A 13,455-nucleotide genomic window follows, 5' to 3' on the forward strand; every position below is an offset into this window, starting at 1 on the left:
CCTTGGACCCATGGTTATGCTGCTATAGGCCTGGCCTACCGGAGGACCTCTCTCTCATTCATGTTACATTAATGTTGTTACTAACTTGACTTCTTCCTTGCCTCGCAGGTGCAATTCATTGAATTGAAATTGAAAAGTGGGTTTCCTACCAGGACTCAATGTTTCTATTACCTGAGCAATCAAACATGATTTTAGCTTACAAAACTACAGTAGTATGTGTAAACCTTCCTCCCCTAGCTACAACTTAATGTGATACACGATTAACTAGTCAGTGCTCTGTGAGTAACTATCTTCGTGAGCATTTCTACAGAGCATCTTGTTACTTTCCAGCTGACATAAGTACTAATGCAGACAAATCTATGGTAATCTTATATTGACTTACAATATAATTTGATCTACTTATCAGTTGTGCTCTCGTTTCAAACTAATAATAAAAGTCATATTTGGATAAGGTGCCTGTTGCTGCTCTACACTGTCTTGAATGTTAACATCTCTTTGAGTTGATTTTCTGTCCAAACGCTTGTAAATATATAGATATATATGATTCCCACACTTGAGGGAGTCCTTCAAGCATTCATTTTGAACAATTTCCTCAAAAGGAACATAATTCTAACCCCCAGGAATTTGTACAAAAAAATAGCACATCAATTCTTTTTTGGTTTCTGCAAACAGACGAGTGCTTCCTGTATATAAAATGTAAGGAATAGGCAGTGAATGGCTATTTTATCTTTACAGAGCAACTTAACACCCTGTTTTAGCTCGAACACTGACTCCATCAAAAATGGCAAAAATGCATTGGAACCCTGATGCACATCATCACAACCCTGTGGTGACCACTGACGCTCCCACCCCCCTCACAGCTCGGGTGTTCCTCCATCTCTACCCTTGTCTAAACATATGTTTCAGCTATTTCCATGCATTGTAGCTGTGTGCGTGTCTCTGTGATGCTAGGAGCTACGTTGTTGGGAGGGTCTCCCAAGAACAATGTGGTCCCAGGAGGGGCCAGACTAAGAGCCACTCACAAATCCTAACAGGGAAACCAGGGTCCCCTCTTGGAGGCAGACCCGGGAGGGAAGCTTGCTTGTGAGCGTTGAGTGGCTGGGACACAGACCAACAGAAGTACATGGAGCCATCCTCCAGCCCGCCACCCGAACCAGCCTCTGCAAATTATTTTGGGCTCCCCTCTACAGATAGTAGTGGGTCTAAAGCAAACTGCTACTGTTTCCCAAGTTGCACCGAGTGGGAGGCTGTGGATACTCACATACCCCCAGCTGAGCACTGTTGTGTTGGGGTTCAGTGAGCAAGACTACAACATGCTCATGATTTTCGGAGTCAATACATTTTCAGAGTCCCAACATCATCAGTAGTAAGAGCTACAGCATGGCAGTGGCAAAATAAAACTGCTTTAACAGACTTTCCAGTGCCCCCCTTTGAGCCAGTGCACCCTATCCATTATCCAAATCCCTGACTGGTCGCACATCAATTCAAATGAAGGCTTATCGTCTTCCCTGAATATTCATGTTCAGGGGTTCCATAAGCACGAGTCAACATTCAAACCAGCCGAATGCTTTCTTGATGTTTTTTGTTTTCATAGGGAGTTGCTTTTCACCCTATTGACATACGGTGCCTTGCGTCCAATATGTTATCCATGGATAGATGCTATTGGGCTATATATATATATATATATATATATATATATATATATATATATATATATATATATATATGTGAAATAGACTAGCATCTATCCATGGATAACATATTGGACGCAAGGCACTGTATGTCAATAGGTGTGTATATATATATGTGGTAACATAGATAATAGGATAAATGTCTGACAAGGCTGGGGGCCTTACCTGTTCCTGGAGGGGGGCATTTGTCACAACGAGGGCCCCAGGCTTTACCCACACTGCAGCAGCAGAGCTGTTTGCTCAGCTGGGTAGACACCGGGTGCAAACACTGCCTCCCTGAGCTGACCAAACGGAAGCAAGCCCCCTTCTCCTCTTGGATGGCAGGAGTGTTGGCTAAAGCGGAGTATAGGAGGGGGAGTGGTGCACCAGTGTGGGAGACACATGGGGGGAAGAGAGAACAGAGAGTGGAGAAATAAAGAGGTCCCCTTCACCAAAGCAACCTTCCCTTCTCACCTGAGCAAACTTTTGCCACAAACACAAACACATTTCTAAAGCAACACCCGTGCATAGACAAAAAAACAAACAAAAAAAACATTTTACAACCACATTTTGTGGTGGCACAAACAACTAACATCTAAGCAATTGAAGCCAAACACAGAAACACGTTGAAAGCACAGACTCATTGTAGGAAATGAACTATTCATGCCAATACTTCGTGCACTATCAAAGCCGAGCACTGGTTGGGATGAAGGCATGCAGGATTTTTGCTCAGTTTTTTTTTTTTTTAATGGTGTAAGTCCTGTAGTGAGGATCTTCACCAGGTGTCTCTGCAATGACCAGTGCAATGTTTGATTGCCTAATCCCCCTCTTTGTTTGTTTCATTCCCACTTCTCACACAACTGATGGACTCTCTGGTCTCTGTAGCCTTGTGCTCATGGGTGGAACCGCAACCTCAAATGTTTTATGCTTCATTTTTGGACAATAGAGTCAACGCGAGGTTGTAGACCCTTTTACAGATGACGCCATCGACAAAATGCATGCGCATGTCGCAAACATTAGTGTGGTTTTGTCTACAGACCAGTTAGAAACTTTAAACATTGAATTAAAACGGTTTGCAGCATCTCAATGTCTGCTTGTTACATGTTCATACGCCAGGATTGATATTCCAACGGACTCAAGTTCTACACATTTGAGACAGGATCAGGTGTTTCAGTTTAAAAAGAGACCGTCTTAACTAGTGACTTTCAGCCGGATGGGTCCGTTGTTGTGTGTAGCAACAGGTGTATTTAAAATAAAATGGTGGATCTTAGGAGTATATTTTATACATTTGGAAAAAGGCAGTTGTTTCACCTTGTTCCTCCAGCTCTAAACTTAATGCACATTAAGAAGATGAGACTGATGACTTTAGAAAGTGTGATTAAGAAAGGCCTATGTCCACATCATTGATATAATATCTATATAATATCTATTCACACAATTTATATCAGGTCAATCAGTCTCGTCAAAGGAAAGTCCCCAGGAAAGGTATAAAACAAACTTTAAAGTTCCCAAGAGCCTAGTATTGTGAAATGGAAGAAGTCTGAAACCACCAAGACTCTTCATTACAGTACACCATCTGGCCAAAAAGGGGGACTTGGTCAGGCTGGTACCCAAGAAATCAATAGTCTTTCACTGCAGAATCAGTGTGCAGAAATGGGACAACCTGCCAGAAGGAAAAATATCCCTGCAGCACTCTGCCAGCCCGGCCTTTATGGCAGAATGAGTAGATGGAGCTGAGTAAAAGGCAGATGACAGCCAACCGGGAGTTTGCCAAACTGCACTTAAAGGACTGTGAGAACATGAGGAAAATGTTTCTGTGGGTTGATGAAGACTTTGGGCTCATTCTGTGCACTACATTTGCCAAAAGACAGCATGGTGGTTGCAGCATCTAGCAAAGGGTGTGCTTTTCATCATGATCAGGATTTAGGTAAACAGGGAAAAACTACAAGTCCTGACATGTTAAAGCCCCTCCCTCCACACCTTTAAATGTTGGAATCAGGGGGGCTGTATCCGACAATTTTTCCAAAACTAAAAGTTGTTCAGCAGGTAACTGGCCAGCTGTTCAGCTGTTAGGATGATTACTGGATTTGAACTTCTTCACTTGAGGACTTTTTAAAAACTCGTAACTATTTTGGTCACTTATCATGTGTAAACATGGAGTGCCATCAATGCCTTTGAGGAGAGACGCCTTGCTAGAAATGTGTCACCTACAAAGCCCAGCGGAAGCGGGTAAAACGTAAAATACTCAATAGACTCCTCAATAGGCGTTTTTAGACAGCGATCCCTCAATATGCCACCCTCACACCATTTAAATGGTGTCTCCTTTTACACAAGCATCCTGGCGTTGCAGAACCAGAGAGAGAGTGACGTGTAACACAAGGGTGGCGTCGGTAGTGGCGCGTTTAATTAGCATCAGAAATACGCTTACCCCTATCACACCAAAACAACGAAGGTGAACCGAGAATTGGGTTTCTTTTGTTAGTCGTACATTTATCCAGAATTCAGGAGGGCATTATGACGGTGGACGGCAGACTCAGTCACAAGCCTCCAGGGTCCTGAGAGTTCAGCACCAGAATGATTCTAAAAATAGTGTTTTCTTTCTTCATGCCAGTTCAACCATACATGTGCTGAGCTGTCAGCTATTAGATCCTAGCAAAGACAGTTGGTGCTGAATACTTGACATGGCGACTACTTGCATGTTGGGCTTCTTCATTTAAATTCATTATTAAGAATAGATGGTGCGGGCACCAGAATAGCTCCTTGGTAGAGGGAGCGCCCCACGTACCGAGGCTAAGTCCTCGCCGCAGTTTCTGCAATATCATCCGCATCTCTCTCCCCCGTTCACTCTCACTCTCTCTCAATAAACGGACCAAAAAAAGAAACTGGAAAAAAATGAATAGAAGGTGCAACCCAGTTAACAGTGTTCTTCATTTAGCACTTTTCAGCTCTCCATTGTCTCAAACGTCAACAGTGTCAAGTGACAGTGAAGTCCAGGCAGAAAATACGGCCTGCTTATCTTCATCCCCAGAAGTAAATTCACTGACTGCAGAAATTCCATGTGATTTATAAATATCTATATGCCAACGTTCAAAATAGATGGCATTTTTTTTTCTTTGTACAACAAACGTATGTCATGTATAATAATATTGAATGTCTGTGAATAGTGTTGAATGCTTCCCCCACAACCTGGACTTGGATAGGTGGAAACAACATTATAAATGAATGGACAAAAGTCAAAGTAGGCCTGATCACAGCTATTTGAGCTGATTTCAGAATCAAGGCCATTGTAAATCAATGTAAGAAATATGAACTGAACAAATGAACCTGAGCACAAGGTTCCGATGTCAGGAAAAAACATGGTGCATTTGCTGCTCAATTTCTGTCTGTTTAAATCCAAATGAGAATCGTTGCACAATTTAATCCGACCAAACAGCTAATCCATCATGTACTTACTATATCATAATTTAACAACTTTTATTTACCTGTTTGTGAGATGAACTCTTCATTTATCATTTGGATGGAAACATGGTTTTATGTTTCCAAAACAAACACCCATAGTGGCAGAAAAAGGGCAATAACACTCTAGATGAGTAATCCAGAAAGCAAATAGCTTGATTAGCATGATTATATTGTTGAATGTATTGATGTTTGTAAGGATAGAAATGTGCATTTTTTTAGTTAACATGCACATTACATTAACAAGCACCAGTTTGTTCATCCTTGTTTTTTCTATTGGATATGATATAAATAGGCAAATTTGGGTCTGCAGCTCATTTCATATCAGTTTTCTCCTGTTTATACCTCACAATGATAAATTAATGATGGAGTTAATAACCATAAAGTAGTAACATTCTCAGTAGGCTGTTTAATAATAGTAAACACCACTGATCAACGTTAGCAACATTAGCGTGTTAGCAGAAGTAGCATCTAAACAGTTTAGCTAGCTAGCAGAATATAGAATGTCATGACGTCGCCACAACGACTGTCACTTTCTGACCCCAGTTAGGCTCCACCCACAACATACATCATCACTGCTAAGGGACTGTACGTAATTTATTTTAAGAGGGATTTTCGGACCTCTGACCAATTTATGCATAACCCCCCTTATAATTTATTTATACATGCCCCCCCCCCCCAGATATTCGTGTGACGAATATCTGCTCCAGTCACAAAACTCGGCAACTGTGTGAATGTGTAAGTCAATAGTTGTATAATATGACTGCCCCATCATAAGGGCAGTACTAGATCTGACTGATTAAATTAATGTGTTGAGTGCGCTGGTAGCTCAGTGGTAGAGTTACCGCCCCATGTACCGAGGCTCCCTGCAGCGGTCCCGGGTTTGATTCCGCCCTTCAGCCCTCTTTTAAATCATGTCGTCGCTCTCTCTCGTCCCTTTAACTCACATGATGTCCTCCCGCAATAAAACGCCAAAAAATGACTTTAAACAAATGAATGTGTTGCTTGGATGTATTCTTATAACGTGGTTTATGACAATATCAGCCTCATTCGTTCAGCTGCAATCCCGGCGGTGTAAAACGGACTTGGCAGCAAATAAAATAAATATAAAAACATAATTCAAAGTGGTGAGTAGGCTGTACGCTGACACAGATAAGTCATTCCCTCTGATGAGAATCTGGATCTCTCATATAAAACATCGGTCTCTGAACACTAGTTCTCCTAAGAGACCCTCTCACGATCGGGTGACCCACTCCTCAACAAAGAATATTAAGACATAACCCCACCCCCCCCTCTGGTGGTGCATTCCATAAATACCGAACGGTCCCTTACAAACACAAAAAAGATCTATGGACACTTGCCTTTCATTAGCCACAAGAAAACCAGCACACATAACCAATTCCCAGCCACTTTAAACTTTATCACACACACACACACACACACACACACACACACACACACACACACACACACACACACACACACACACGGAATACTCGCACCACCCCAAAGCGAAGGGAACACATGCTCACAGCATGTCAATTATGTTGATCAATCATGTAGAAGATTATCACTTTGGTACTTGTGCATGAACAGTTGCCTTTAAAACTCTCTCTATTCCCTGATTATCTACGTCACCTCCTCCCTGCTCTTTTTCTATAAGAGCCATGAGGTATGTTGGCTTTGGCTACATATTCTACCTTGCCGTCCATGCTTGATTGTACAATGCGTTCATGCATGCACTGTTTTCATATGCATATTATCAACACACATTTCAGCTTTAGCAGCATTCCCAGCAGCCGTTGATGTGCTTGTTCATGGAGCAGGTGACAGGATGAAAAATCTAACTTTATAATAAATCCATCATGATCTTCAGACCTTAAGTACGGAAGCCTTAAAGGCACATATTTTTTTTTAATATTGTTACTTTGATACTTTAATTTCTTTTATTAAGAGAGTTTTCTCTCCTTTCTTATAAAATGTGTGTCTAATCACCCAACAATAAATGTTCTCAAACAGTATAAAGTATGTATAAACTATGTTGAGAACATGTGGCAACCCCGATTTCTGAAAAGTAAAGCCAAGACTGACTCACTTGACTCATTATCTAAATCTCTAGTTTTAAGTCTTCTTCAATCCAGCATGATGTTCATTTCGTAAATTATGGTCCATTTTGAGTCAAATAGACCATAAAAAGGGCGGATGTTTTAGGACGGGGCTACCTGGTGATTGACAGGTCAGTACCACAGTGTCGTAAATGTCGCCACCGTTGGTGACAACCAAAATCCAGTTTGGCGACTGCCAAAATGCAGATCTTGAGGCTTCACAATCGTAGTCCACAACCTAATAGGTGACGTCACCATGACTACATCCACTTCTTCTATACACTGTTCACTGATGAGTTCTCATGACGACATTATAAAGCTTGTTTTCTTGAGATAACGACATAATACACTTGTGATTACAGAGAGAGAGATAACAATATGAAAAAAAAAATTGAATCGTGTCTGTTTATGGCTTCCGTTATTAAGTGATGGTAAATATCAGACTCATACAGTGATGCTTTTGAATGAGCAAATCTGCACATCAGTGACGAGCATGCGTATCTAAAGATTGTTGCTCAGTTGGACACTGCTTTTGGTTGGGATGTTAATCAATGAGAGTGTTGACAGAAAGAAATCTAAGAAAATGTTAGGTTGTGGGACTTACATATGCAGGTGGTATGCGTTGGGTCAGGGACATAGCCAGGTTTACACATGCACCTGTAACTGCCCATGGTGTTCAGACAGTTTCCATTAGGACACACTCCCTGCAGCTGGCACTCATCAAAATCTGTGAATCAAGAAAAAAAAACAGAAAAACACAATCAATTCAGTGATTTTACTAATCATTTCTTAACATCGAAAATGGGAAATAGAAATGTTCACTCGTGGAAATAGAATTGGAGTAGAACAGATATTTAACTGTGTTCACTTGTCATTTGACTAGTAGAAAATAAATTACAATTATTGTTTGTTGTTATGGTGGTCTCAATATATTACAGCTAAACTTCAAAGTTATCTTAGCTGATGGTCGTAAAGGCCGTGGTAGCGATGCCATGGCAGGTATGTATCAATTATGGTCTATATGACCCTAAATGGACCATAATGTACTAAATGAACATCATGCAGGATTGAAGAAGACTTGAAACAAAAGATTGAGACCATATATCAAGAGAGAAGTAGGGTTATTTTCTCATAGACTTCTATACAATCAAACTTTTTATTTCAACCAGAGGTGTCGCCCCCTGATGGCCAGCAAAGTGACTGCAAGTTTAAGGTAGTAAAGCAGAACTGGAGTTTGCTGCCTGGTTCACAACAAACGGGCAGAAATGACATGGGGTGAAAGCTGACCAGCGATGATTGGACGGGCACTGAAGTGTATGTCTCTGGGTCAAGTCACGACCTTTTGACTCTATAATAACCTAATTTGGCATAGTGACCATCGTACCGACACACACATCCTGTATTCTGGAGGAAAAGAAGACTTCTGGACTCCCTCTCACTTCTTGCAGACTGAGAGGCTGCTTGACGTTGAGTGACGCCCCTTATTTTTAGTTTTAGCTTCTCCTAACTTAGTAGCCATTTTTAGCCTTTGGGTGTTTAGTGAATACGGAGTGTGAGCACACTGCTCTGGAGTTGTTGAAATACACCTCTTTTTAGACATTATAAAGGACTTGGATATCAAGTTGGGGACTTGGGTTGAAGGAATGAAAGAGGGAAGCTGAGTTCACACGGTCCATCACCGCTGGACAACTTTGGCAGAAACTCATTTAATTAAACTAGATATTTTTTTTAATAGCTAAATGGCACAATCATACGACGGCGTATTACGGCCACTGTAGGGAAAAAAGCAGAGTCGGGCAATATTCTGAGAAAGAAAGTTGCAAATTTGCTACTTTAAAACTAGCAAATTTGCTATTTTTCAAGTCTCAAATTTTATTTGGGCCAAATTGTGATCTTATGGGTGTTTATTGATCGCGTGGTTGGGCTAAGATAGTGGTAGCTTTCACTTGTTGTCCTAGCAACGGCAAACATCCGGGTCAAGCAACGTGTTTACCTCTCTCTGACCTACGGCTAGCTTAGCCAAACCAAGAAATCAAGAAAAAAACACTACTCCACACTATGGGCCCTAGTTTCGTAGACCAGCGCAGGGCGGCGCAGGGTGGCGGAGCCGGCGCAATGCAAGTTTCGACCCGCACAGCCTTGCGCACCGTCAGTTTGGCAGTTTGGTGGATCGCCTGCGCCAAGATGGGTGTGGCGGCGCAGCAGGGGGAGGCGTCACAGATTCAACTTGGCGTAGCGGAAGTTCCGTGGCAAAAAGCCTCGCCGAGACTGCGCTGAAAGCTCGCCAGCTCCAACCTGGTCTACTTTCGGCGCAAGGCGCAAGGCGCAAGGCGTAAATAAAGTCCATTCATTCAATGCGAATCACAGCTGGCAGAGTGGAAGTTTGGCTGACGGCGCGCAGTGTGCACACGTCACCGAGACCTCACAGGCAGGTTTCCACAGTTCCAGGCACATTTAAATGCAATAAATAATCACAACAAACACTATTTAATGCAACTGATTGAATCAACACGTGAATTTATATCTATATAGATTGTCCCGTCACATCTGACGTCAGATCAAAGGCGGATGGCACGCGTAACGGAAACTCAGCCTCTCGGACCAAAACATCTCCCTCTCTCTCTCCTGTTTTTTAGAATATCGGCATTGTTATTATTATGATACGCGCGCACAGCGTGATGAGCGTGGTGGGAGCGGCGGCGCTGCTTCTGTCATCGGGTTGTCAAGTGACGGAACTTGCACTGAACCTCCCCTAACGCTTTAAAGGTGAGGAGAGGAGCTCATTTGATTGGTGAAGATCTGAATCGGCTGTATTAATCCCAGTCCACGCCTCGTCTCCTCCTCGTCTCCCACTCACGCCTTCTTCTCCTCCCTCTTTCCCACTTGCGCCGGTGGGCGAGACGGGAGGTGTGCCTGCGCGAGCCTGCGCGGTGCACGAAACTTGCAAAGTCCAGGCGGACACACCCTATCCGCGCGGCGCAGGTGCGCTGAAAGCTGACTGCGCCTGGTCTACGAAACTAGGGCCCTAGGTGTGATCACATGACTGATCCTTCATTTTTAATTCAACTGCTCGCTAACCATAAAAGACATCCCTACATGGAGTACAACTATGGAAATATCCTAAATTTTGCAGTTTAAAGAGACTTTGTTGCTGAACGTTTGTCACTACAATTGAATTTGAAAGTCAAGTCGTTTTGAACCAAGTTGAGTTCTCTCAAGGGCTTGCATTATAAAGTCATAACTTTCAAATATTTATTAAATTGTAGGAATACACTTGAAAAACCACAAGAAATAGCAACCACATCTGCTGAATGAGCTGTACAATTTGATGCTCATGATGATGTTATTGTAGCGCAAAGCTTGTGGTAATAGTTAGATGACAAAAAAACACACAGGAAACTAAATGGATGAAGAGTATGAAGAGTAATGAATAAGAAAAGGATGTGCTGGGTAAAGAGTACACACATACACACACTTTGGTCTGGCAGCAGAGTGAATCGGCAGCAGGCCTCCTGTCTCTCCTGCCAGAGTCCTTCTACTTGCAGCCACAGAGCTGGCAAACACTGTGGATGACATGGCACTGTAGCACCATTGCTAGTGGTGAATTCACCACCCACCATCGCTGCTATAAAGAACCACTAATTACTGGGGAATGACTTTCCTGATAGAAAAGCATCACATGTTGAGTCTCTGCTTCAAACACCCTATCTGGATTTCTTACTGATATTATACATTTTCAACAAACCATTAAATAGACCTCTTCAATTGATAGCATGTTTGACTAAACTAGGAAAAGGAAAGGAGAGTCAAAAATATGCCACGATCGCACCGTTTATAAAGAACTTTGCTTTGACACGTCACACGGCCGATGAGCAACTATGAAAGGCATCGCCCTGGTAACACGTCTTCAATAAGACACTGACTTTTCCGTCTCACTCCATTTACGAAGAGGCCGTCTTGCCTCACCTCGTCTCACCTCTGATACAGCTCTGTGATGACCTCCACTCTCTTTAGAGGCGTAACATTCTGTCACCCCTTTCCATCTCGGTAGCGTTTACACCGACGACAGGGTGAAAAAAAGGAGTGATACTCAGTGTAAAAGGGGCTAAAGATAGAGGTGAGAGGTTGATGGTCAGCCAGCAGTGTGAACAAAGAGATAATGATGGGATTTCTTCAATCCAAACACTATAGACAGTACTTCATCCTGAATCCGTGCATAATTGCTTCCCGCTTCGTTTAGTGTCCTTGATGCAAAAGCAATTGGTCTATCTTCTCCTGATGGAATGGTGTGTGACACCACTGCCCCCATGCCATAAGATGAGGCGTCACATACAGATGAAATGGTAAGTGGGGTCAAAGAGCGTGAGGCCCTCTTCTTGAGAGAGGGCCTCTTTCCTCACTTCTTCGAATGCTTTATCACATTTTTCTGTCCACTTTAATGTCAGCCTATTGGAAAGGTTAGGAACAAACCTTGGATAATATGTCAGCAACCCAATGAATGATCTCAACTGATTTTCAGGGATGGAGCTTCCAGAGTAGCCTTAGCCTTTGATGGTGCCTTGTGTAGTCCAGTGCTGTCGATTACATGACCTAAAACCTCATTTGAAGGTTGGAAGAATGCACACTTGTCTTTCTGGACTTCCAAACCATATTCCTCCAGGCTTGTAGTGTGGCATCCAGGTTCTTTCAGTGTGACTCTTCATCCAGTGATAAGCAGGTTATCCAGGTAGTATTGGACCCTGGTAGTCCACTCAGTATCTGGTCCATTGCCCTATGGAAAAGTGCAGGAGCGGAGGTAATCCCAAAAGGTAGCCTCTGGTTCCTGTTCAAACCTATGTGTGTCACCATGGCAAACAGTTCCTGTAAGTCTGGATCAATGTGCATCTGGAGATATCTTACTTCTGTCCTCCAGCCAAACCTGAAAAGAGGTCATTGTCGAGGGGAAATGGATATTGTTCTGCTGTTCACAGTGACTTCAAAATCCTAAAAGTGGAAGAGTCCCTTTGTTGTTTAATGCGTTCCACTGTCACATCCTGAAGAGCAAGGTGCTGCAGCCTCTCCTTGCACACAGCTTCTGATACCATAGACACACGTGTAGCGGTGTCTAATTGCATCTGTATGTGGCCCAGTATTCATCATCATCATCATAATAAAATAACAAACAAGACATGAGAAAATACTACCTCATAGCCAGTTGTTGTATACTCATTATACTATATAGAACTACAACCAATAATAAGGAGAATGAGGCCAACAATGCTTGTACTTGAAGTTTGTATTCAGGACTGGCGAATACTATGACGTAGCATGTAACACATGCAAGAGGGTTAAAGCAACACAAAGGGGACACACTTATGTATCCTTCAGTTCAACTAAAGCTAATTTTAGGCTTCGGTAGTCTGAGTGAATCCAATTAACATGGTATCTGCCAAGTTACAGATTTTGTTCGTACAAAATGTCTTCTGCGCAGCAAGGATGCTTAATGAAGCTCTTACAACTGAACATATCTACAATTTATGGTGGATCAACAGAAGATGGGCGGGAGTCGATCCCAACAGAAGTTTGAGGAAAAGCAGGGTTCACCTGGGCAGTTCACTAGGACTGACACATAGAGAAAGACAACCATTCACACTCACATTCACACCTATGGGACGTTGAGAGTTAAATTTGACCTTGAATTATGGAAGATCACTTTGTAAACAGCTTCACACCAGAAGGCAGATGGAGCTGGACTTTGAAAATAGTAGTCCTGCTGTATGTGTAATGTGAGATAACTTCTGTTATGATATAACACTATAAATAAAATGCAATTGAATGCTTCTTTGTGCTCATTAGATCCATGTTTCAGTCCTCCACAGTCCAAATATGGTCACTTCTGTTCACTGCTAGCAAAAAAATCCAAGGTGATGGCCAAAATGCTGAACTTGAGGCTTCAAAATGGGTGACGTCCCGATGACTACGTCCACTTCTTACAATCACACCTGTTTAAGTGTGGACGGATGAAGCTTCAGCTGTTTTGAATGTACAGACGTGTTCAGGGATGCTGCCACGGTTTGTCCGGAGAGGGATGAGCTACACCACAAATCCTCCTGATTCCTGGTCTATAGACAGTAGGAGGGATGGATTTATCGGTTCTCTCTCTCCTCCCAACAAGCACCATTTGTTTTCTTTGTGTTTGGAATTTGTTAGTTTCTTATAGTATCCTTTGTTTAGATAACACTTTC

At 42.5% G+C, this 13,455-nt stretch overlaps 1 protein-coding gene across 6 annotated transcripts in view; it reads right to left on the reverse strand.

The window, feature by feature from the left end:
* ltbp1 (latent transforming growth factor beta binding protein 1) overlaps positions 1-13,455 on the reverse strand; it is a 142,219-nt gene that overhangs the window by 45,597 nt on the left and 83,167 nt on the right. For 5 of the 6 annotated variants that reach the window (XM_084021603.1, XM_084021601.1, XM_084021600.1 and 2 more), the window contains exons 10-11: positions 7,836-7,958; positions 1,857-2,024 (exon numbers count right to left, since the gene is read on the reverse strand). In XM_084021603.1, coding sequence (XP_083877729.1) covers positions 1,857-2,024; positions 7,836-7,958 — 291 coding nt within the window. The remainder of the gene's footprint in view (positions 1-1,856; positions 2,025-7,835; positions 7,959-13,455) is intronic. The other variant, XM_084021602.1, reaches the window with a different exon arrangement.

This window comes from Eutrigla gurnardus (assembly GCF_963514095.1).
Source record: "Eutrigla gurnardus genome assembly, chromosome: 11".
NCBI lineage: Eukaryota > Metazoa > Chordata > Actinopteri > Perciformes > Triglidae > Eutrigla > Eutrigla gurnardus.